At 39.9% G+C, this 24,287-nt stretch overlaps 1 protein-coding gene across 1 annotated transcript; it reads left to right on the plus strand.

Moving 5' to 3' along the window:
- The first annotated feature begins 832 nt into the window (after positions 1 to 832).
- Positions 833 to 23,548, plus strand: LOC133983911 (carcinoembryonic antigen-related cell adhesion molecule 5-like). The gene is made up of 9 exons (XM_062423125.1): positions 833 to 872; positions 2,226 to 2,459; positions 14,540 to 14,848; positions 16,660 to 16,941; positions 17,056 to 17,322; positions 20,605 to 20,886; positions 20,988 to 21,251; positions 22,269 to 22,544; positions 23,364 to 23,548. Exons 1-9 carry the CDS (start codon positions 833 to 835, stop codon positions 23,546 to 23,548), a joined length of 2,139 nt encoding a protein of 712 aa, XP_062279109.1.
- Positions 23,549 to 24,287: the final 739 nt, after the last annotated feature.

Consider the following 24,287-nt stretch of genomic DNA (forward strand, 5'->3'; position numbering starts at 1 on the left):
TGATACAGAACAAGATGACACTGTGATATTAGGGTGTAGCCAAGAAAAGTCATGTTTGAAAAATATATTTTAAAGATTGACTTCCTGCCTCTGCATTGTGTGTTGTTCTTGTTTAAAGTCACACATGAGTGACTTTACTGTGGTATCTGGAGGAATCTGACTGTTTTGCTGGTTGCACTAAGCGGTAAGAACACTATATTCAGTTAGTGCTGACTTTAACAAAGACAGTTAATACCGTGGCCTATTTAGAAAAAGAAAGAAAAAACCTTCATATATCAGCACTTTGACAGTTGAGTTTGGTGTTAAAAAGCTGGTGATGTGAGCATTGAAGGGACTGAAAGACATTATCCTCTGTGAAGTTAAATGAATGTGTCTCCACATCTCTATTAATAAAGATCTTATGTATGTATGTACATTTTTTATTACTTCATCTGGAATAAATGAATTGTGTTGACATATTGCAGTGGTATTGGATGTGACATAATCTTTCATGGAGTGGACATAACTAAGCTGCACCTTTATTGTTGTATTTTATGTGCAAGGCCAATGAAATAATCATATTAAGCACAATACATTGAATAATATTAGTGTTTACACAGAGATTTTCTTGCCTAGAAACCATAACAGGAAACAGTCTCTGTTTTGGTTGGTACTATTAACCCGGCCACACTTTAAATGAATGTTGAAGAGAAGGGAATGTGTCTATCACAGGTCTACATCTTTGGTGTTAGAATAAATAAATAGTCATGAGCTAAACAACACATCATACATTATCTGTTAAAGCCTGACTGACACTTCCTTTCTTTCAGGTGTACCAGGTTTGGGGTTGAGGATGAGGATGTCCTGGACCAGAGTGGTGACAGCTGGTTTCAGTACCAATTTCACTTGTTCCTCTTCTTGCCTCCCAAGCTGCACCTACACCTGGTCATTTAAAGCAGTGTAGCAGTGTACCGTCTTCAATCCAGAAACCAGATTATCCAGCAGTATTACCTTTTGTACGGATGGGGGATAAATTAAAGGAAAAAACAATTTAAAGTGTCTTAATAAGGTGACGGACAACCACGTACTGTAAGAACTGCTCTGATATATTTTGGCATTGATTCTACAAGTCTGGAGTCTGGAGGCATTCTTTCAAAATATATTCCCCAATTTGATGTCTTGATGATGAGGGTGGAGAGCATTGTATTGTGTGCATGTTAGTCCAAAATCTCTCAGAGTTAACTAAATTGGGTTGAAATCTGATGACTAGCATATGATTCACATCATTTTCATATTCATCAAACCATTCAGTGACCACTTGTGTCCTGTGGATAGGGGTAATGTCATCCTGAAAGACACCACTCCCATCAAGATAGATATATTTTATTATAAAAGTGATCACTCCGAACTTATTGATTTGCAGTGATCATTCCCTCTAAGGGGACAAGTTGACCCAAACCATGCCAGCATAATGCCTCCCACAGCATAAGAGCCACCAGATCCTCTCACTGTGCAGCATTCAGACCTGTGCTGGTTTTTCCTTTCATTTGTACCCCATCTGTACTCTTTACTGTACTCCATTACACCTTTGACAGCTGTAGTTACTTTTTTCAGGTTAATATTTTACATAAAAATATATGGATGGGCTTATTAATACAATACATTGTTAAAAATTAAGCCAGTGTTTCCTTAACCTTTTTTTAAAACTTATATTTAATGTATAAAGAACAGTGTCTGGTTTTTAGTTCCTTGTCATGTTTCAGATGTCTATGAGTTGATACCAGGAAGACATTTCCCCTCTTAACTTCCCAGGCACAATCTGAGGCAAAAATAAGTCAAATTAACTAAATTAACAAATCAAATTAACCAAATAGTTAACACAATGAGCAAATATTCAGGCCAAACATACAAGTATGCAGTAATAATTTGTGTATCTCACCCCATAAATCATCTCAAAACTCCTCAGAGTTGTCTTGGGAACCACTGGACTACATTACGTAACACTATCTGTTGATAAAATTAGCTCCATCTCAACCAGGTACAACAGTAAAATGCTACTCACACAGTATTGCAAACTATGATCACACTTCTGTACGTATACTGTACTTAAATAGGATTTTGAAGGCAAGACTTTTACTGGTTGTGGATTACTTTGACATTTCTGTATCGATACTTTCACTTTTTTATTTTACTAGTACATGTGTGCCTGTTCTGTCTTCCCCCTGCATGTTGTGTTGCAAATCAAGTGTCGAATATTGTCCCATACTTCAACCAGCCACTGGATCTAGTCCGTCATGGAGGTTCACCAGTTGACATCCTAGGCCCATCATACCAGGATGACCACACGGTCTGGTACAAAGACGGACAGAAACTGACCCTGCGTGAAAATATGCGCTTGCTGCCAGTTATCCTCACCCTCCATTTTGACTCTCTGCTGCTTCTGATGCTGGATTCTAGCGGTGTGAAGCTTATCTGCCAACGTACGAACCACAAAGAGTTTTCAGCTGGGGTTACCATTTCAACTGAGTGAGTGAGAGAAAAATAGTTGGGAAGAAGAAAGAATTTATTTCCATTATCTCATAACTTTTCCTTTTTTTGTAGTTGATCCATGAAATGTCAGCATTAGTGGACTTAACACCATGTTTACTGGAAGATTGAGCAAATTCACCTGCTTGACCAGTGTCTGATCTTACAGTTGCATTTACTGTGATACTGTCATATTAAATCCAGTCTAATGATTTGCGTATTTCTCTTTCTCTTCTTCACTTATACAGGTACATTTTCTGGATCAGAGGCGGTGCAGCTCAGTGGACTTTTTGCACTCAGCCTGGGACTGCTGTTGCTTATTACTTGATTCATCGCATTGTTTATTTTAAATTTTTTTTACCACTTAAGCTAATGACTCTATTTGGCCATTTAGTTATTGAACCAAAGTGGTGAACCAACTTTCAGGACTGATATTTTCATTTATTTATCAGTTATTGTGTAACATTCAGTAAATTCCTGAAAATATGAATAATGATTTATTTGTTTGATACATATGTGTTTATGTTTAGTTTTTGCTCCTATTTTACATTCAAGTTGATGGATGTTTTCTCAGATTAGATGAATTCCGTGCAAATTTAGACCGTTTCATCGTGAGATTTTTGAACCACACTACGACAGCAGCCAACTTACACAAACACAGAGCTGCGGTCATTTTTCTCAAAATTGTTCTCCTGTTGTGTGCACATACAGTTAAATTCTGGTTGCAAGTCATTTCCTAACAGTGTGAATTTTCCTAACGCCAGTTTTGCAATCAGCTTTCATCACATCCTGTTTTTGCTGAAATTCTGGATGGTCAATGTTAATGTATAATTCAAGATATGATTAATGACTGATGGTTACATGTTAATTATGCTTGTCGATAACAATGCTTATTCTTGATGTTTTCTCCTCCCTAAGTAGATTTAGCATCATGGGATCACCCTTTTTTCTTTTCTTTTTTTTACTTGAAAGTGAACTCTGACCTGGATGTTACTCATTCACTTACACGCTCAATAGGGATTATTGTGAAGTAAACTTCTATCTAGAAGTGTCAATAAAATGTTCGACCCACTGACTCATCTATACTGATGTGTTTTCGAAATAGCTGTTGAGTGACATGCCAATCTTTCTCTTAGTTTACTGAAACTGAGCAAATATAACAGATAAGAGAGTGACGCAGAGCAAACACATGAGGGAGACAATACATCTGATATGTTTTGCTTTCATAGTTCCCTTGTGTGACGCACCATTATTATGGGTCCTCTTTGTTTTGTTAATTTTTCTATGTGTTATCTGTCCTGTTTCATCCAAATGTAGTCATGTGGTTTAGTTGGAATGGGGAAGCAAAACAAGAAACCAATGCTATACAATTTATGTAAAACAAGAGAGAGGAGTACAAATTTGAGCATCATTCAATTGAAACACTGCAAAAAATGTTTGCCAGATTGTTTTTGTTGTGAACTTGAAGTAATATATGGACAGAAGTTGTTTTGCCTTAGTTAATTCTGCAACATTAACAGTGCTGTCTCTCAGGCTCAAGTCCACGTTAAGTAGTCTGTCCATGAAACACCACAGACATCAAAAGTACTTTCCCAGTCAGATTAAATGTTTCCACTTTCAGTTTTCCCAGCAATACTCTCAATAATCAGTGTACCATCAACTAGAAGGATCCAGTATAATCAGTGCTGTGAGGTACATTAATGCTTGTAATAAAAATAACCCATCAGGGAGAAATTGTGCTCTCAGTTACATAACAGGTGAATAAAATTAGATTTCCCATTGAACTGTATTCCTTTTAATATAGTGTAGTGTATAAGAATAAGACCTGTAGTTAGGGCCCAAGCACTACAGTGCGAAGGCCCTATTGTAATCGTAGAGATTATTAAATAAAACAAACGCCTTTTTGACAGCCTAAACGTGCCCCAAAACTCACAAACATTTGCGCGCACATCAGACCCGGCGAAAAATTTGATATTTTATAGTTCGCCAAAATGTCCATCGCAAAATGGCTCAATAGCGCCCCCTAACGAATATAAAAATGTGACAGATTGACGTACATGAAAGAAATTTGGTATATATATGTATCATGTCCAGACGCACAAAAAAGTCTTGGGGCCCATGACGTCACTCCAACAGGAAGTCGGCCATTTTGAAAAATATGTGCGATTTTGGCGTTTTCCACGCCTCGTATTTCAACGAATTTGTCCTAGGGATTTTATCCGACCGACTTCAAATTCACTCAGACACATGTTGAGACATTGGAGATGAAAAGTTATCAAAAACTTTCTGATTAGGGATTCGGTTTGGGCGTGGCGGTGCCGACAATTTCCTTCGCCATTCGATCCTTCGCCAAAAAGCAGGAAGTCCTTATAACTCCTACAGACATCGTCCGATCTACACCAAATTAATCATGCACGTAGAAGGTCCCGCCCTGAACACGTCTACGCATCAATACTGTGTTAGCTCCATAGCGCCACCTACTGGATACAACGAACTCCTCCTAGAGATTTAATCTGACCAACTTCAAATTCACTCAGAAACATCTTGAGACATTGAAGATGAAAAGTTATCAAAAATTGTCTGATTAGGGATTTGGTTGCTTCGTGGCGATGCTGCTGGCCAAATCGGGGTACTGCACCCCGTAGAAAATTAAGGAAATTGAGCCCCTCCCTCCAGATTGACAAAGACAAACGAAATTCGGTACACATATGTTTCGTCTAAAGACGCACAAAAAGTCTCTTGGACCCATACCCTCACTCTAACAGGAAATCGGCCATTTTGAATCGAATTTGCGATTTTGCCGTTGTTTGTTTCCATTTGACTTAGAAGATGCGTTGCGGCAAGTCTCGCTCATTCGTGGCGGGGCAGGGGAGCTTGGGCCCGGTCATCGCTGCTTGCAGCTTTAATTAGGGCCCGAGCACTGACCAGTGCGAGGCCCTATTGTATCAGTAGAGATTATTATTATACTTTTTCTACGAGTTCGACAGCCTTTTTCCCCCCTTAAACGTTCCCCAAAACTCACCAAATTCTGCATGGAAGCCAGGCCTGGCGAAAAATTTGATATTTTAAGGAAACGCATGTATCGTGTAAAGACGCACAAAAAAGTCTAGGGTACCCATGACGTCACTCCAACAGGAAGTTGGCCATTTTGAAAAAATATGTGCGATTTTGGCGTTTTCCACGCCTCGTATTTTAACGAACTTGTCCTAGGGATTTTATCACACCAACTTCACTGGTCAGTGCTCCCCGCAAAATGGCTCAATAGCGTCCCCTAACGAATATAAAAATGTGACAGATTGACGTACATGAAAGAAATTTGGTATATATATGTATCATGTCCAGACGCACAAAAAAGTCTTGGGGCCCATGACGTCACTCCAACAGGAAGTCGGCCATTTTGAAAAATATGTGCGATTTTGGCGTTTTCCACGCCTCGTATTTCAACGAATTTGTCCTAGGGATTTTATCCGACCGACTTCAAATTCTCTCAGACACATGTTGAGACATTGGAGATGAAAAGTTATCAAAAACTTTCTGATTAGGGATTCGGTTTGGGCGTGGCGGTGCCGACAATTTCCTTCGCCATTCGATCCTTCGCCAAAAAGCAGGAAATCCTTATACAGACATCGTCCAATCTACACCAAATTGATCACGCATGTAGAGGGTCCCGCCCTGAACACGTCTATGCATCAATACTGTGTCATATACACAGCGCCACCTACTGGACACAGGAAGCCAGCCTCATATGACAAACATCATCCGATTTATATGAAATTTGCAGGATGTCTTCTCCACATCACATACTACAACATGACATATAATTGGTGGGTGATCTCTAGCGCCACATAGTGGACACAGGCAGTGATATTTCACCACATCATGCCACATCAAGTTAAATAAAAGCCTGCGTATGAAGACGTCTACCTGCGCGCCTTCCGACTGCGCCACAGCTCGACGTGCATTAGGGGGCAAGGGCCCGTTCATCGCTGCTTGCAGCCTTTTTGACAGCCTTTTTGACAGCCTAAACATGCCCCAAAACTCACCAAAACTTGCAATCATGTCCGATCCTGCGAAAAATGTGATATTTTAAGGATCGTGGAAATGGCCGACGAAAAATGGATTAATAGCGCCCCCTAGAAAATTTAAAAAATCAAGCCCCTCGATCCAGATTGACATAGACAAACAAAATTCGGTAAACACATGTATCATGTCCAGACGCACAAAAAAGCCTCTTGGACCCATAACCTAAGTCCAACAGGAAGTCGGCCATCCAGGCAAAAATGCTCAATCTTGATGCTTTTTTGGCCCTTCACCCACATTCCTTTTATGCTGAGAAGTCACCAAGACTCATTTGTGGTCTTAGTTTGCCATCTAGTGGAGACATTAACCCCATCATACAATGTTCACTTAAAGGCACAGGAGCAAAGACATCTACATGCCAGTTTTGACAGCCCTGCCACTGCCGCACGCACCGACGTGCACATACGGCGCACGTTACCATTGGGGGGAAAGCTGGGGGGTGCGAGGGCCCTTCGACACTGCTTGCAGTTTTAATTAATATTATTATTATTTCATACAAATATTAAATACATGGTGCTGTAAAAAGAGGAAATTCAGCAAGGAAATATCCCTAACCCTAACCCAAAGCAAACCGACTTTGCACCAAACTGCTTCACAAAGACAGACAGTATCTATGCACATCCAAGCATGAAAGGATCCAAATTAAGATTTACAAAATTTAAACACAAGTGTAACACTCTAAGAAATCAGATAGCAGGTAAAACACTTTAACCCTCCTGTTGTCCTTGAGTCAAAGGAGGGAGAAGGAAGGAAGGAAGGAAGGAAGGAAGGAAGGAAGGAAGGAAGGAAGGAAGGAAGGAAGGAAGGAAGGAAGGAAGGAAGGAAGGAAGGAAGAAGGAAGGAAAGGAGGGAGGAAGAAGGGAGGAAATGAGGGAGGGAGGAAGGAAGGAAGGAGGAAGGAAGGAAGAAGGAAGGAAAGGAGTGAGGGAGGGAGGGAGGGAGGAAGGAAGGAAGGAAAGGAGGGAAGGAAGGAGGGAGGAAAGGAAAGAAGGAAGGTAGGAAGGAGGGAGGGAGGAAAGAAGGAAGGAAGGAGGGAGGGAGAAAGGGAGGGAGAAAGGAAAAGAGGAAGGGAGGAAGGAAGGAAAGAAGGACAGAGGAAAGAAGGAACCTAATGGGGAGGAAAGAAAGAGAGAAGGAGGGAGGAAAGGAGGAAGGAATGAAGGAAATATGGAAGGAGGGAAGGAAGGAAAGAAGGAGGGAGGGTGGAAGGAAGGAAGGACAGAAGGAAGGAAGAAAGGGGGTTGGAGGTAGGAAAGAAGGAAGGGAGGAAAGAGAGAAAGGAAAGAAGGAGAGAAGGAGGGAGGAAGGACAGACGAAAGGAAGGGAGGAAAGAAGGAACAGTCAAAACAGACGGGGTCAATTTGACCCGGGAGAACGTCAAAAAGGTTAGGAGTAACAAATGACCTCCTCCGAGCTGCACCTGGGGGCGCTAGGGTTAGGGTTAGGGTTAGGGTTAGGGCTAGGGCTATGGTTAGGGCTAGGGTTAGGGTTAGGGCTATGGTTAGGTTTGGGGTTGGGGTTAGGGCTAGGGTCAGGGTTAGAGCTAGGGTTAGAGCTAGGGTTAGGGTTAGGGCTATGGTTAGGGTTAGGGTTATGGTTAGGGCTAGGGTTAGGGTTAGGGTTAGGGTTAGGGCTAGGTTTGGGGTTGGGGTTAGGGTTCAGGGGTTGAAGTTTATCAAGAGTGCACTGGCCTACAGACTTGGGTTACCCATGTTAGGAGTAACAAATGACCTCCTCCGAGCTGCACCTGGGGGCGCTAGGGTTAGGGTTAAGGTTATGGTTAGGGCTAGGGTTAGGGCTAGGGTTAGGGTTAGGGTTAGGGCTAGGGCTAGGGCTAGGGTTAGGGTTAGGGCTAGGGTTAGGGCTAGGGTTAGGGCTATGGTTAGGGCTAGGGTTAGGGCTAGGGTTAGGATTAGGGCTAGGGTTAGGGTTAGAGCTAGCGTTAGGGTTAGGGCTAGGTTTAGGGCTAGGGTTAGGGTTAGGGCTATGGTTAGGGTTAGGGCTAGGGTTATGGTTAGGGCTAGGGTTAGGGCTAGGGTTAGGGCTAGGGTTAGGGCTAGTGTTAGGGTTAGGGCTAGGTTTGGGGTTGGGGTTAGGGCTAGGGTCAGGGTTAGAGCTAGGGTTAGATTTGGGGTTGGGGTTAGGGCTATGGTTAGGGTTAGGGCTAGGGCTAGGGTTAGGGTTAGGGCTAGTGTTAGGGTTAGGGCTAGGGTTAGGGTTGGGGTTAGGGCTAGGGTCAGGGTTAGAGCTAGGGTTAGAGTTAGGGTTAGGGCTAGGGTTAGGGTTATGGTTAGGGCTAGGTTTAGGGCTAGGGTTAGGGTTAGGGCTAGGGTTAGGGTTAGGGTTAGGGCTAGGGCTAAGGCTAGGGTTAGGGCTAGGGTTAGGGTTAGGGTCACTCTTAACCTTTGTGTCGTCCTCCTGGGTCAAATTGACCCCGTCTGTTTTGACTGTTCCTTCTTTCCTCCTTTCCTTCTTTTCCTTCCGTCTGTCCTTCCTCCCTCCCTCCTTCTCTCTTTTTTCCTTCCTATCTCTTTCCTCCCTTCCTTCTTTCCTTCCTCCATCCCCCTTTTTTCCTTCCTTCTGTCCTTCCTTCCTACCTCCTCTCCTTCTTTCCTTCCTCCATCCCCCTTTCTTCCTTCCTTCCTCCCTCCTTCTTTCCTTCCCTCCCTCCTTCCTCCCTTCCTTCCTTTCCTTCCTCCCTCCTTCTCTCTTTCTTTCCTCCCCCTACCTTCCTCCTTTCCCTCTTTCCTCTGTCCTTCTTTCCTTCCTTCCTCCCTCCCTCTTTTCCTTTCTCCCTCCCTCCTTCCTTCCTTATTAGCTCCGTCCTTCCTCCCTTCCTTATTTTCCTTCCTCCCTTCCTTCCTCCCTCCTTTTCTTCCTTCCTTCCTTCCATCCTTCCTCCCTTACTTATTTTCTTTCCTCCCTTCCTTCCTCCGTCCTATCCTTCCTTCCTTCCCTCCTCCCTTCCTCCATCCCTCCTTTACTTCCTTCTTCCTCCCTACTTCCTTTCCTTCCTCCCTTCCTTCCTTTCCTCCTTTCCTTCTTTTCCTTCCTCCCTTCCTCCCTCCGTGCTTTCCTTCCTTCCCTCTTTCCTTCCTCCCTCCTTCCTCCCTTCCTTCCTTGAGGGACCTATTGCTTTTGCCAAGATTCTTATTATTAGGGCCAGAGCACTGACAAGTCAGTGAGGGACCTATTGCTTTTGCCAAGATTCTTATTATTATACTTCATTATTTTTCACCTTCTTATGCCGTGTAATGAATCGCATTTTTGGTGGCCTGAACATGCATGAAAACTCATGAAATTCTGCACACGTCACATCTGGTGAAAATGTATTTAATTTAACGTGATTGGACGCAAGTGTAAGGGGGGCATTTTTTCGGCCATTTTCCCCATTTCCAGGCCTCGTACTGTAACGCACTCCTCCTACAGTTTTGACTACAGAGACTTCATATTCGAACTGTATCATCCTCAGACCTTGATGATGTAAACTTGAGGACAGATTTTACCTACGTTATACCAGGTGGGCGTTATACCAGGTGACTCCTTATACCTCCTTCATACATTGTCGGATGTTTATACATGCATTGCGTGAAATGTCACACCTGTTGAAGCCGTTTCATTTTCAACATCATTGGGTGTGGGTGTGGCAAGGGGTCTCCATAGCGCCCCCTTAAAGCAGGTCATGTGACCAAAAACTTTGTCTGATCTTCGTGAAATTTACAGGACTCATAGCACTCATAGGTAAACTCCCAAATTAATTTTTTCAAAATGTTCGCTCTAACAGGAAGTCGGTTATTGTGCATTTCCTGCGTTAATTTTCCGATTTTCCCACTGTGTTTAGAGGACTTTCCCGTCTTCACAGAATCACCAAACTGCCCACATAGGTTCACACTCAGGAGCACTTTAATTTGAGACCATAACTAACCCTGGGCGTAGCACAACAGCTCACTAATGCCTTTATCCATTTTGTACATTTTCACAAACTCCTGCACTCACCAAAATGTACACATACGTCAAAAATTTGCGCGCACATCAGACCCGGCGAAAAATTTGATATTTTATGGTTCGCCAAAATGTCCATCGCAAAATGGCTCAATAGCGCCCCCTAACGAATATAAAAATGTGACAGATTGACGTACATGAACAAAATTTGGTATATATATGTATCATGTCCAGACGCACAAAAAAGTCTTGGGGCCCATGACGTCACTCCAACAGGAAGTCGGCCATTTTGAAAAATATGTGCGATTTTGGCGTTTTCCACGCCTCGTATTTTAACGAACTTGTCCTAGGGATTTTATCCGACCGACTTCAAATTCACTCAGACACATTTTGAGACATTGGAGATGAAAAGTTATCAAAAACTTTCTGATTAGGGATTCGGTTTGGGCGTGGCGGTGCCGACAATTTCCTTCGCCATTCGATCCTCCGCCAAAAAACAGGAAGTCCTTATCACTCCTACAGACATCGTCCGATCTACACCAAATTAATCATGCATGTAGAAGGTCCCGCCCTGAACACGTCTATGCATCAATATTGTGTTAGCTCCATAGCACCACCTACTGGATACAATAGCGCACCCTAAAAAATCTAAAAAAAATTGAGCCCCTCAACTCAGATTGACATAGATAAACGAAATTCGGTACACTTATGTATCATGTAAAGACGCACAAAAAAGTCTCTTGGACCAATACCCTCACTCTAACAGGAAGTCGGCCATTTTGAATTTGCAATTTTGCCGCTGTTTGTTTCCATTTCACTTAGAAGATGCGTCGCGGCAAGTCTCGCTCATTCGTGGCGGGGCAGGGGAGCTTGGGCCCGGTCATCGCTGCTTGCAGCTTTAATTTAGTTTATTTTAGTTGATATTATGAGATGGAGAACATTAAATCACGAACATAAACTATAAGAAATGTCAAGAGAGATGCTAAGAAAGACTTGTTTTCCATTGTGATGTAAAGATAAGCTGCAGGACAGAAGGTGAATCATACTACCTTTTACATCTATAGCATCATTGCCAAAATATGCCATATGAAAAATAAAAAATAGGAAAACATTATACAAAATGGAAAAAATAAATACATTTGACATGACAGCACAAACTTTCAACAACATACTGTTGATAAATGTGGTTTCTGATTAGTCATGCCACACCTATTTACCCGTATCTGCCAAAGCAGATAAACTTATGACAAAACATTTTCATTACATTTCCCCAAAGTGTTGACAGAACAAACTCAGGCCCCTATCAAACAAGTGCTTGGCATCCTCCTCATGCTCAAGTGGCTTGATTCTGCTCTCTAATTTGTAAATGTGGTTGTCCTCTGGTCAGAGTGTTGGATTACAAGGTCGAGACATGATGGCATCAAAGAGCATTTCTCTTTCTGTTTGAAAAAAGAAGTGCACAAGTTATTGAAGGAGCAAAGTTTGTGATGTTGAAATTATTTTATCCAAATATATTTAATCTACATGATCAGTGTTTGCATTATTATTTGTTCTTTTTGCTTGTTGTTGTTTATTGTGATTCTTATCTGAATGTACCTGGTATCATTTCTACAGAGCATTAACTAATGTATTTCTATACAAATTGCAATGCAAATGCAAGAAATTTACATGACATGTATTCAAAACAGAATACAAGAGAATTATGATTAATGTTATCAGACAACATAAGGGGATGATGAAATGACTGAACATGTTGTGATATACAACTTGGACATCTGAACTGAAATTCCAGCTGTAGATATATGCTATAAATTGTCAAATGCTAAAATATCAGATAATGTGATTTAGTACTGTATTGTTTGTTTCAATTGTTAAATGTGGTACAATGTATAACAGTGAAAACATGATGTGTGTCATAAGGAGAGGAATATACAAAAGACATGGGAAAAGCATGGGAACCAGTGTCACACGGAGGTGTGATTGGAAGGGGGTGACTGTATTAACATAGTCCTGAGCCTCCATCTGTTGATCAGCTGGTAACAACAGGGTCAGATAACATCTGGATTGTTTGTATGGGTAACTTTTAACCTTTTGTTGGACAATGGGAACGAACCCTTGAAAGACCCCCCGCATCATTTCTGGAGATTCTGTAGGGGTCAACACAGGAATCACAACTTACCACACCTGTAAGGGATTTCACAGGGAGGTCACAGATCCTGGAGTCAGAAGATGAAGGATGAAGCCAGACATACGGCCCAGCCGGAGACGGCGCAACTCACATTCAATTTGCATTCTGTTTTTGTATTTAAGAGCGTCAGGGAAAGAGATAGAAGTCAGAAATTTACGAACGCTGACAGAGATGCTGTTGACGTCAGGGAGAGTAAATTGACCCGGAGCTCTGTATATGCTTCATTGATTAACTGCTAAATAAAATAGCGCATTGAGACCGAATATCTTCCCTACTTGTCTTCCTTAAACGAACACACGAACTGAGCTCACACATAGTGTAAGATTTGCAAGTAAAGGATAGCTCAGATTCCAACACAGCTAACATCGGCTAATATGAGACCAATCAAATAACAGCTGGTACTGGGACTTGTCCTACTGAGAAATTAATTTTTGCTGTACAGACACACTCACACTTATGTGAGGCTTTTAATATAGCTTGGTTTTATCACACTTTTTGAATTTTATGAAAGCATTATTCAAACCATATTCAAATGGATGTGTGGAGACTTTCCTCAGATTTTCCTTAGTTCAAACTATTCTCCAGACTTTATTTACACTGCCAAGCAGACCAAGTGTCAGAGGAAATGGGGCAGCCAATAAAGTGTGTGTGTGTGTGTGTGTGTGTGTGTGTGTGTGTGTGTGTGTGTGTGTGTGTGTGTGTGTGTGTGTGTGTGTGTGTACAATGAGGCCTGATGAAGTCATATCTGGCCTCTGGTGCTGCTTGACCCAGCCTCTTCATCAATCTCGCCCTGCATGTCAGGTTCATATCCCAGGCACGCCCAGATACTGAACTTTGCACCACCACAGCTCAAACAATGACACAGGTGTTTACTTAGTGATAATGTGAATGGTATAAGGGCCTGCCACCTACTTAACATGTAATGGTAAAAAAAAGAACAACAAACAGCAGATTTCTCAGTGTTTGAAATAAGTGCTGAACTGATTATTTGTGAATATACTAATATAATGTGTCAGCGTAATATATCATACCTTGTTATTTCGGTCTCATGACTGAAGATTACATGGTTATGATTGGTTGCTGTGCTGCAAGATTAAGTACACAGAGCAAAAGAGATAGACAACCTCAGTAAATATGCACAACACACAGCTGCAGGTGCAGACCTATTTGTTGTGAATGAAAAAGTTGTTGAAAACCTTTTGTTTTGAGTTTTGATATGAAATCTTTGATATATACATGCATAAAAACACGTAAACTTTCAAGAGTCAGCGTGAAAAACAACATCCCAAAATCTAACTCTACCTGATGAGGGTTAAAAAAAGGCTTAAAAAATGCTAAATTTGCATTATTTAGCCTAAGACCCCTGAATAAATAACACCACCGATAACCCCCCACTCGCCAATCCTGCTCCACATACCTTCTGTCACAATTTGTCACGTAGAGAACTTCTCCCAGGATGGTAAACAAAAAATCAAATGTACCTTTTGTACATTTGACAAGAATTAACAGCAAATAACTAGAAACACCTGCAGATAAGAACTGGGGTTGCTGCTTTGGGTATTTATGAGTAGGGGGCTGGACATACAATGTACAAGTATAATAGAGCAGAAAAGGTATCAGACCATTGATACAAAATGGAGAAGACAAGGGATGGAACCCCAGCTACTGTACTGCTGGTTTTAATGCAATGTACGCTCTACTAACTAATTTCTGATTATGCTAACGTGATTTACCACAAAAGTATCTCTTATAACTTCCTATAATACGCAGGATGATCCCTCCTGCATAGATCAGCCTTTTCTATATGCTTTTTCTCTTCCTCAGATGTTTTGGCCTCTGGTGCTGTGGAGGTCCAGCCGTCCATCAACCCTGCTGTCGTGGGGGATACAGTGACGTTGTCGCTGTCTCCTACTACGTCTCTGAAGAGTGGACGCTGGGCAGTGGGAGATTCCCTCATCCTGACCTGGCAGGGAGACCAGCAGGCGGTCTTCCCCGGTCACAGCGGCAGAGCGTCGGTCAACATCCTCACTGGAGCTCTTACTTTGAGCTCTGTTACCATGGCGGACTCAGGAGTCTATGTGGTGCAGAGCAGTGAACCCCAGCTTATGGCCAACACCTCCATCATTGTTCTGGGTGAGACTAATAGTTCAGTTATTAGATTACAGCCTCTGTATTCTCTCCAAAACACTGCAGTACAAACCAGACTGTGGAAATGTTGAGTCATTCAAGGTCAAAGGTCAGTTAGGAGCAAAAAGACTAGAAGTACAGCTTCATTTTATGGAGCCAATGGAACTTCATGCTACGAAACCTTTTGGCTGCCTCAATGAAATGCTTGGAAAGATCAAATGTAATAATTTTTATCCAAGTATTTGGATAAGGTAGAGTTGTTAACTGCTGATATCTCCTGATAACTTTTACTTAGTTTAAATAGTACAGATGTGATAAATGCTTTTAAAAAGCGTACCTCTCTGTAACAAATAAGTGTGATATTTAAAATGTAGTTTGGGTCCCTGTTTAAGGTCCATATTCACTGTTGGAATTATACTGGAATTACACTTGAATTATACTGGTTTTAGCTAGACCCCAGAGCTACTGTCTAATGTAGCTTATAACTACTGAGTCTTGAGTAACACTCAGCAAAACCCTTAGCGACTATATTTTTGACTTCTGGCAACCCCTGGAAATCCTTAGTACCATAGAATTCAAATATTCATCCAGATTTTCTAGTCTATTTTGACTTAATCCCTACTATTACATCTCCACAAATTTAGAAGAGTTATGTTTTGCTTTTAATCCATTACTCACATTATCGCATTACCCTGAATGGGAACTTGTTATAGCTGTATTAAAAAAAAGAAACTTACTTACCTGGAATACTTGTCATATCGGTGTTGTACCAGATTGTGGTGCAAAATTGTTGAAGAAATTAAAATAGTGTGACATTAAAATGGACAAATAGGGGCATGGTCAGTTCATTCATCAAAGTATGAGGTTTATTAAGACAAAGGAGGATGGTGTAGGTATAAGATAACAGAAAGGTCACAGAAGTACTTAACATTCTTTTATCTTATCTTTAATAACTAAAAACTCTATATTATTTTATTATCAGTGTAAATTGGTACAGACTGAATATCTTTGTTGTCTATCATCTCAGTTTCAGAGTTTAAGAGCACTGATGACACATACAATAGACTGAAAAAGAGACAGAAAGAGAAAATGTGCTGATGAGTTGCTTACACTACCCTTTTTCAGGAACCGGTTCCTGCTGTTATGAGAAACTGTGAAAGGACTAAAGGGAATTTGTGTTTCTGCTGCCATGTGATATTTGGACTGACCACCAGCAAACCTGAATACCTCGCTACGTGCTGTAACAGCCTACGTGTGTTTTTGGTTTCGCTGCCCTTTTGCTCTCCTTTCTCTTGTCCTTGTTTGTTACTTTCTATTTATGTACGCTTTTCTTCTTCCACAAAGACTAAATCCATAATAACTTTGTACATGATTATGACCATTTAAATATAGATTCCATAAAATATTACATTAGATAGAGCATCAAGTAATCGCACCTTTTTATAACAGAGCACATTTTTAACTAATGTCTTCATTAATGGTTGCAAATTAATTGTAATGCCTTATAGTAATAAGCCATTTAATTTTAAAGAACATATTTTTCCTCAAGGCTGGGAAAAAGAGACATGATATATTATTGTAGTGCAAGAATATTTTATTAACAACTTTGACTCGCGGGTTTTCTCTTGGGTCTCTTGTAAATAATAGTATTATTAGAAATGACAGAAAATTATCATGAAGTTGCCACAATCAAGTAAGACTAACAAGCACTGTATGTTCTTATATATTGTATATACTGTAAAGCCTCATTAAGCCACACAGACAATATTTTGACTGTTTGATACACATTTTGATATTTATCTCATCTGTTTCCACAGAACCCATTTCTAATGTGACCATAAGGGTGAATCAAACCAAGCTGATGGAGTTCAACAGTTCAGCAGTCATTGCATGCTCTGTCTCTTCTGGATCCTCCCCTTCCTTCCTCTGGCTGAACGGCAGCTCTGAGGTTACAGCCAGTGAGAGAGTTCAGCTCAATGATGAAAACTCCACCCTAACAGTAGCTAATGTGACCCGATATGATCAGGGACCATTCAGGTGCTGTGTGTTCAATCCTGTCAGTAATAGCACCAGCGATTCAGTAAACTTTACCATCAGCTGTGAGTAGAGTTATCACTATGATCCGACCCATGTATAATCATCCAGTTTCACTTACAGAGCTTTAAAACTGCTGTCTCTCCTCCTCTGTCTGATTCCCTCTCTCTCTTTCTCAGATGGCCCAGATAACATGGCCCTTACAGTTAATGGGCAGAACACTACTTCCTTTTTAATTGGATCCAATTTGACCATGTTCTGTTCAGCACAGTCCAATCCTCCAGCTCAGCTTCAGTGGGCTTTCAGAGGAGTATTGTTGAACACCACAGGTCCACTGTTGGAACTTTACAGCATCAGTGAGGACCAAAGTGGTTCATATTCCTGTCTAGCCTTCAACAACCACACCAACATGAACAGCAACATCACCACACACATCTTGATTGGCAGTGAGTTTAGTAGTACCGTGATATTGACCTGCATATTTCTCCATTTGCTCCAATTGCCCAAATCACACTTCCTTTGGTCTGTCTCTAGAGTCTCCATTATCAGGATGTAAGCATCATGCAGCCAATATGTGGATCCTTCTTGTGCTGTCATTGGCTGGATTATTCCTCTCAACTCCAGGCAAGTTGTAGAATAACTTCTTGTACCTACATCATGTTTTTGGTAATTCACATCTCCAAAATAATATTTTTATATATAGATTGACATTGAATTCTGCACAGTTTCCATCAGAAAACAGAGAATGTATTACCATATATATATATATATATATATATATATATATATATATATATATATATATATATATATATATATATATATATATATATATATATATATATATATATATATATATATATATATATATGTGACCTAGGAATACTCTTTAGATACTAAAAATTTCTTCTTGGCAAACATGTTTTCAGGGGAATTAATGTGTGGAGGATTGAGGCAGGGTTGAAATGATTACACTAACATTTAAATTACACAATGTAACACATTAATGTTCCTTTGACATGGCTCATCAGCTGCATCCACATCACATGCAGCTTCCACTGCAATCCAGATTTGAACACACACAGTCACACACACAGAGAGACATGCACACACACAGTCATTAAATGTCAATTTCTGAATAACTGAAGAATGCTTAAATTAAAGCAGGGGGTGAGAGGACTCCCGCTTGATCAAAGAGGCTTTCCTGATTACCGAATGTTTCAGTTCAGATAGAAAAGCTTAGAGTGAATCAGTCATATTGCTGCCCTGATTAGTTATGCAGAAGAGTTTGGTTTTGTATTTGTTGGTCGTGAGGGTGTTAGGATGGAGGAAACAATGAAATATGTTAAGTGTTCAAAGAAATATGCAATAGTATTTAGTAGTATGACTTGTATGATTGTGAGGATACTTAAATGACTGCTTTTCTTTTGCAGATGTCGGTGGCTCATTCAGTCCATGGATGCTCTAGTTAAAACTGTTTGCAGTAAATGATGGAACATTAACAACCACTTCTACATGTGTCAGCATGGTGAAAACATAGGAAATAAAGGCTATATTAAACTGTGTACTACTACCAAACTACTATTCTACTGTAAAACATTGTATATGATGCCAGATTTGCATCATGAACAAAGCAAATGTAAAACTAAATGTTTACAATCTACCATTTACACTTATAATCAATAATTACATTCTCATTATGTGTACTGGTTGTTGTTGTTTTTTCGTGAAGTGTAATAAATATATACGTAAATTATTTGATTCAACAAGGAATTAAAAGACAAATCAAATCATGGCACATTACTGATGTCTTATATTTTTGCCTTTAACCTTTTACAGTATGTTGCAATATGTTCTCTAATCAAACAAGTCTTCCAGCGGTGTTTAAAGAGAGCAGATATAACTTTGCACAACCACATATCTCATAACTCAAACACAGTCAGTTGCGAAACTACCCTAGGAAAGAATTTAATTCTATTATCAATATAAAATGTCACCTCACAGACTCTTTGCTCAGTCTTTAAGTGTTGCACCATTAAGCACTCATTGTCGTTTAATGTTTGAATTTAAGATAAATTATTTAATGCAAATGTGAGAAAAATCCCTAAAATGGCTGCTGATTTTTATGTAATCTTTAACAATGAAGAAATGTTCTATTTTTTGTGGCTGCTCTCAAAAGAAATTTAGCCTATCATATTCCCTAAAAAGTGCCCGCTGATTGTCGATAACAGAAAAGACGAGTAACAATTGAAAAGACACTTTTTGATATATTCATTAGGGCTATTTGGCTTGTCGAGTATCAGGTGTTTCAATGCTAGACTTATCTGCTTTGTGTGGGTATAAAGGATATCCACTCTGTAGGTCTACAGTAAACAGAGAGAGGAGGAGACATCTAAAGTCAATTTTCATGTCAATATAATTTTACTGGGTGGAGCTTGATACCACATACCTCTGAGAACAAAACTATCTGATGGACAAAAAGTGGATTGGTGGATATCTGGATAGATGAATGATGAATGATGTTTTAAAAAGTTTGATTCCAAAATGTCTAAGAATTTAAATATCCAGCGCATCCTCCTATTTTTTAAATGTCTAACGTGCATTGCGGGAAAGTGTTGGTTAAATCCTCATTCTTGTTACCCTTCCAAGTCATACCGTACACTTACAAAATATACCCGGCCGAACGACAGAGGTTTACAGTAAATGGACACTCCTTGATGTGTACCAGTAAATGTTAGCATGGATCAGGGCAAAACAAGGTGTGGCTACAACAGCCAAGTGGCATGATGATGGCAGACCGGTGGTAAACATTTGCATCAAGAGAACAGAAAAGGTGGAGTGATGTAGGACAAATATTTGCTGAGGTGTATGATACAGTATTGTCAGACCAGAATTAATCATAGAGCCTATTCCTTTCAGCTGACAAGGAAGTTCAGACTGCTTACAACGAAAAAGAACCCGAGGAGTCGAATGGAGTCTCATGTGGTCTTTATCTTAATCCTAACAGCAATATCCTTTGCAACAGGTAAGCCTGAATTATTGTTTTTTAATTGATTTCAGTTTCTTTTTAATATATCAATTTTTCAATTCAAACATTGAGTGCTTCAGTAAATTCGTACATTTTAAGCATAAAAATGTTGACTGTTCAGGTACATTTAAATGTTTGTATAAGTACTTTGACCAGTATTCCAGCTATTTTTGTGTGTGGATGATAACTCCACTTAAGGGTGACTAGCTATATTGTCTGTTTCTGGTTATTTCCAGATCATGTATGCAGCCAGAGTATATATGCCTCTGAAAACCCAGTACCCGTGGGCAGCAACGTCACACTTTTCAGCAGTGCCAGTGTTTCTACAGGCTCATGGAAGTTTGGCACTGATACGATTGTATTCATATTTGAAGGGAATGCACTCATATCTAACACTTGGGAAAACAGATCTATATTTAATTCAACCACTTCATCATTAACTCTTAAGTCTGTACAGCTGGAAGACTCTGGACTGTTCACATTACAGGCATTCAATTCTTTTAGTGCACAGTTAACACTGTCAGTCCAAGGTAAGGACCACTTTATAACAAGTTTACTTACTACAAACATTCAAAAATATTGGATCAAATCATATTTCAGTTTAAGTCATCAATTTTGCCTAAAATTTAGTTGGGACATGCTACATTGCGACATTCCCTTCAGATTTCAGACAAATGGCTCTTTATTTTCTTCTCCGCAGTGCCTATTTCAAATGTGACCCTGAGGGCAAACGCAACAAACCTGGTGGAGTTCAATGACACAGCAGTTTTCATGTGTTATGTTACCAATGGCTCATCCCTGTCTTATATGTGGCTGAAAGGTAGCTCTGTGGTCACAGCCAGTGGTGGAGTTCAGTTTAGTGATGGAGGCTCTACCCTCACTATAGCCAGTGTGACTCACAATGACATGGGGCCGTTCAGGTGTAACGTGTCCAATGGTGTCAGCCAAGAAATGAGTCTTCCTGTATATCTGAACATCAGCTGTGAGTTGTTTTTTTTTCTAAATAAAGATTGTATACATGGATAAAAAACAACAACCCTAACATCAACCCCTAAAACTGTTTCCTTCTTGTTGCTTCTTCAGATGGTCCCAGTAACACAACAATGGTGGTCATGCCCATGAAGCACACCTACAGAACAGGGTCTAACATCACACTGTCATGCTCAGCGGAGTCCAGCCCTCAAGCAATGATCCAGTGGATGGTTGGTGGGGTGTCCCTCAATCATTCTGACTCACAGCTTCACCTACAGAGTGTCACAGTGAGCAATTCGGGAAACTACGTATGCCAACTTTACAACACAGTCACATCCAGGTTCAGCAGTGCAAGTGCAATGATCAGGATACAGGGTAAGATTGGATTTGTAGTATTGAGATTGTAGAGTGTGGATCTTTGATATTGTTGTTCTCAGCAAACAAACATATTGTTTTAAAGAAGTTGTTCCACATTGTTGACAGTGCACTTAATCGCTTTCTTGCAGAGAGTCATATATGATCAATACCACTCTTATATTTATCTGTACATTCAGTTAGGGGGGAAACAGCTAGCATTCTGAAGGCAGCAAAACCCACCTACAATTACCTCGAATGCTCACCAATTAACACAGTATATATTCATTTATACAAAAAACAACAACCGGAAAGATACTATAGACTGTATAAAAAATACTGGATATAGCCACCGCTACCATCCATTGGTTTGTGGATTTGCATTTTGAAGCCTCAAATTTGGCATTTTGGCCATCGCCACGTTGGATTTTTGGAGCCAGAATTGACCATATTAGACAATAGGGTGGAGCTGACCCTGATCATAGCTGGTAGCTTGGTTAGCATGTTGTATTTACAGTCTATGGTTACCCATGATAATGATAATGCTAATACTAATGTTCACTATTAAAAAACTGGCTAAAGACCATTAAAATAAAAAGCACTGCTCTTTTAGTGCAGCTTAATGCTGAACAAGACTTTTTATGCCTATTCTCTGTGAATCTGTGGTTACCAGACCAACGGTTCTCATAGTCTGAGAGAAAAAAAAATGTACCAGAAAAATGTTTTATGTTCTCTGAGGGGAGGGTCACTTTCCCACACTTTGAAAAGCCCTATGCTAGACTTGTATATCTTATCGTAACCATGAGATTGGCGGGCAGCCAGCAGGTACTCGTTTTGACTATTTGGCTTAAACAAATGAGATATAAAGGGTTAACTTTTGAGCTTTGGAGGTGCTGGGTGGATTTGCTCACCTTCAGACAGGTTATTTTCCCATTTCTATTTTCCCATAAACTAAACTAATTGGCTGCTGGCTATAAGCTGACATTTAATGCACATACATGCATGAATATGAATTACTCATTTCACTTCTCCTTATAGATCCAATAGCAGCAGCTGTGGTGAATAACACAGGTGGACCAGCCATACTTAACAAGTCGTTCACTCTGCAATGTGAAGTCACTGGATCTGTTGACTACATTCAGTGGTGGAGGAATGGTCAGCCTATTTCTGCTGACAACACAACAGTGTTTGATATGGAAAACAAGACACTGACTCTCAACCCAGTGCAGTTTTCAGATCGTGGAGATTATCAGTGTCAGGCTTCTAATGACGTGAGCAACATGACCAGCAGCCCCTACATAGTCGAAGTAAACTGTAAGTAATTTAATGAATTCTATCTATCTATCTATCTATCTATCTATCTATCTATCTATCTATCTATCTATCTATCTATCTATCTATCTATCTATCTATCTATCTATCTATCTATCTATCTATCTATCTATCTATCTATCTATCTATCTGTTTTTACACATATAACACATTTCTTACAGTACAGTATTCAATACAGCATGTAATACATTTCAATACAAAAAGACAACACACAACAATACAATGTGTAATATTAAAGAGGATAATATTCCAATCCAACTATTGAGCATAATCCTAGAAAAAGAATGCTGAAGTCAAAATCTGACACATACAAGCAGATAATTACTATTGGGGTTTGTTTGTTTCAAAAGGCCTCACTGCACTATTCTGGACAAGCTGTAGCTGAGACTATTTGAGAAGTGAAAAAAACGCTTACGATACACTTAACCTGCAGGTGGAAAAACACACACATTACTCATTCAGTATTTTCAACAAAGAGGACATTGTGAAGACGCTTGAGAAGCTTGAGAAGCTGCCATGTCTGAAATACCACCACACCTGACTTTGTAAGGTTTTATGGTATAATGTCAAATGAACTGTATGACTTTGTACAGGTGACAATGATCTCAGTTTACTTTGTGGCTGGAGAAAATTATGGCCATTCCAGTTATACTACCAATGTACATAATTGCTTTGCCCTGATGTATGAGGAAGAGAAAGTATAGGCTTATTGATATCTTGTACATATCAAATATGTAGATACACAAAGACCAAACATATTGAAAAAATTCAACTTTTTCCCCAATTGTTCGACATTAAAAGATGGCCCAATGACACCAGTGATCACAGGGCCATCCATGGTTCTGACAGGAACACTTAATACCCTCAGCTGTTCAAGCGCCTTTCATCTCCCCAGCTACCTCAGCTGGTACTTCAACGATTCTCTGGTGATTACCACCTCAGAGTACCAGATTGGATCACTGACCTTCAATATGAAGAGAGTTTGATTTTATTTCTTAATCATAAATTAACTAAAAAAAAGTGCTATTTTTTACTTTACATTTTTGTTTTTCTGGTACATGTGCATCTCAGTAAGTGTATCATTTATGCAATTTCTCTTTGACCTTTAAACAAATCACTTGGACCTTTCACTAACAGGCCTTTTCAAATGTCCTTTGCAGTGTAGTATTCTTTGTCTCCAGTTTACATGCACATGCTCAATGACCCAAACAGTTAGAGTCAAAATTGTTTCATAATCCATTTACTCCAATGTTCACAACAATAATTTTGGAGCATTCCATCCAGAATGCTTTGACAGCACATTGCTTAGCTGTGTCATGCTAGTGTGCTTGAGAAAAAGTTTACAGCAGAGGAATCAATATACATTTCAAATTATTGGTCACACACTATTAGTCACAATCCTAAATAACAAAGGCATAGGGATTCCTATAAATAATTATGTATAAATAAATTGGATTTTACCAATGCAAAAATGTTAGGAACAATACATTGAGAGTTCATCCCAAATTGTATCCAGTGCATATTTTTTTAATCAGGGCAATTGCATGTTTATGTTTATGCCAGGGAAACCAATGTGAATGAATGGATCTTGCCAACCATACTATAACATATAGATTATATACTTTATTTGTCAAAAGAAATACAACAAAAGTGAATTTGACCAAAACCAAAGTAGTATTTCACTCTCAAAAACTTATATTAAAGGAAATTATTAGGTGTATTGCA

This window comes from Scomber scombrus, chromosome 7 (genome assembly GCF_963691925.1).
Source record: "Scomber scombrus chromosome 7, fScoSco1.1, whole genome shotgun sequence".
NCBI lineage: Eukaryota > Metazoa > Chordata > Actinopteri > Scombriformes > Scombridae > Scomber > Scomber scombrus.

Excerpts from the sequence above, each read along its gene's own strand:
- LOC133983911 (XM_062423125.1), top strand. The coding sequence starts at position 833 with ATGAGGATGTCCTGGACCAGAGTGGTGACAGCTGGTTTCA. Across the intron at positions 2,460-14,539 it reads TGTGAAGCTTATCTGCCAAC|ATGTTTTGGCCTCTGGTGCT; the intron begins GTACGAACCACA and ends TCTCTTCCTCAG. Across the intron at positions 16,942-17,055 it reads AGTAAACTTTACCATCAGCT|ATGGCCCAGATAACATGGCC; the intron begins GTGAGTAGAGTT and ends TCTCTTTCTCAG.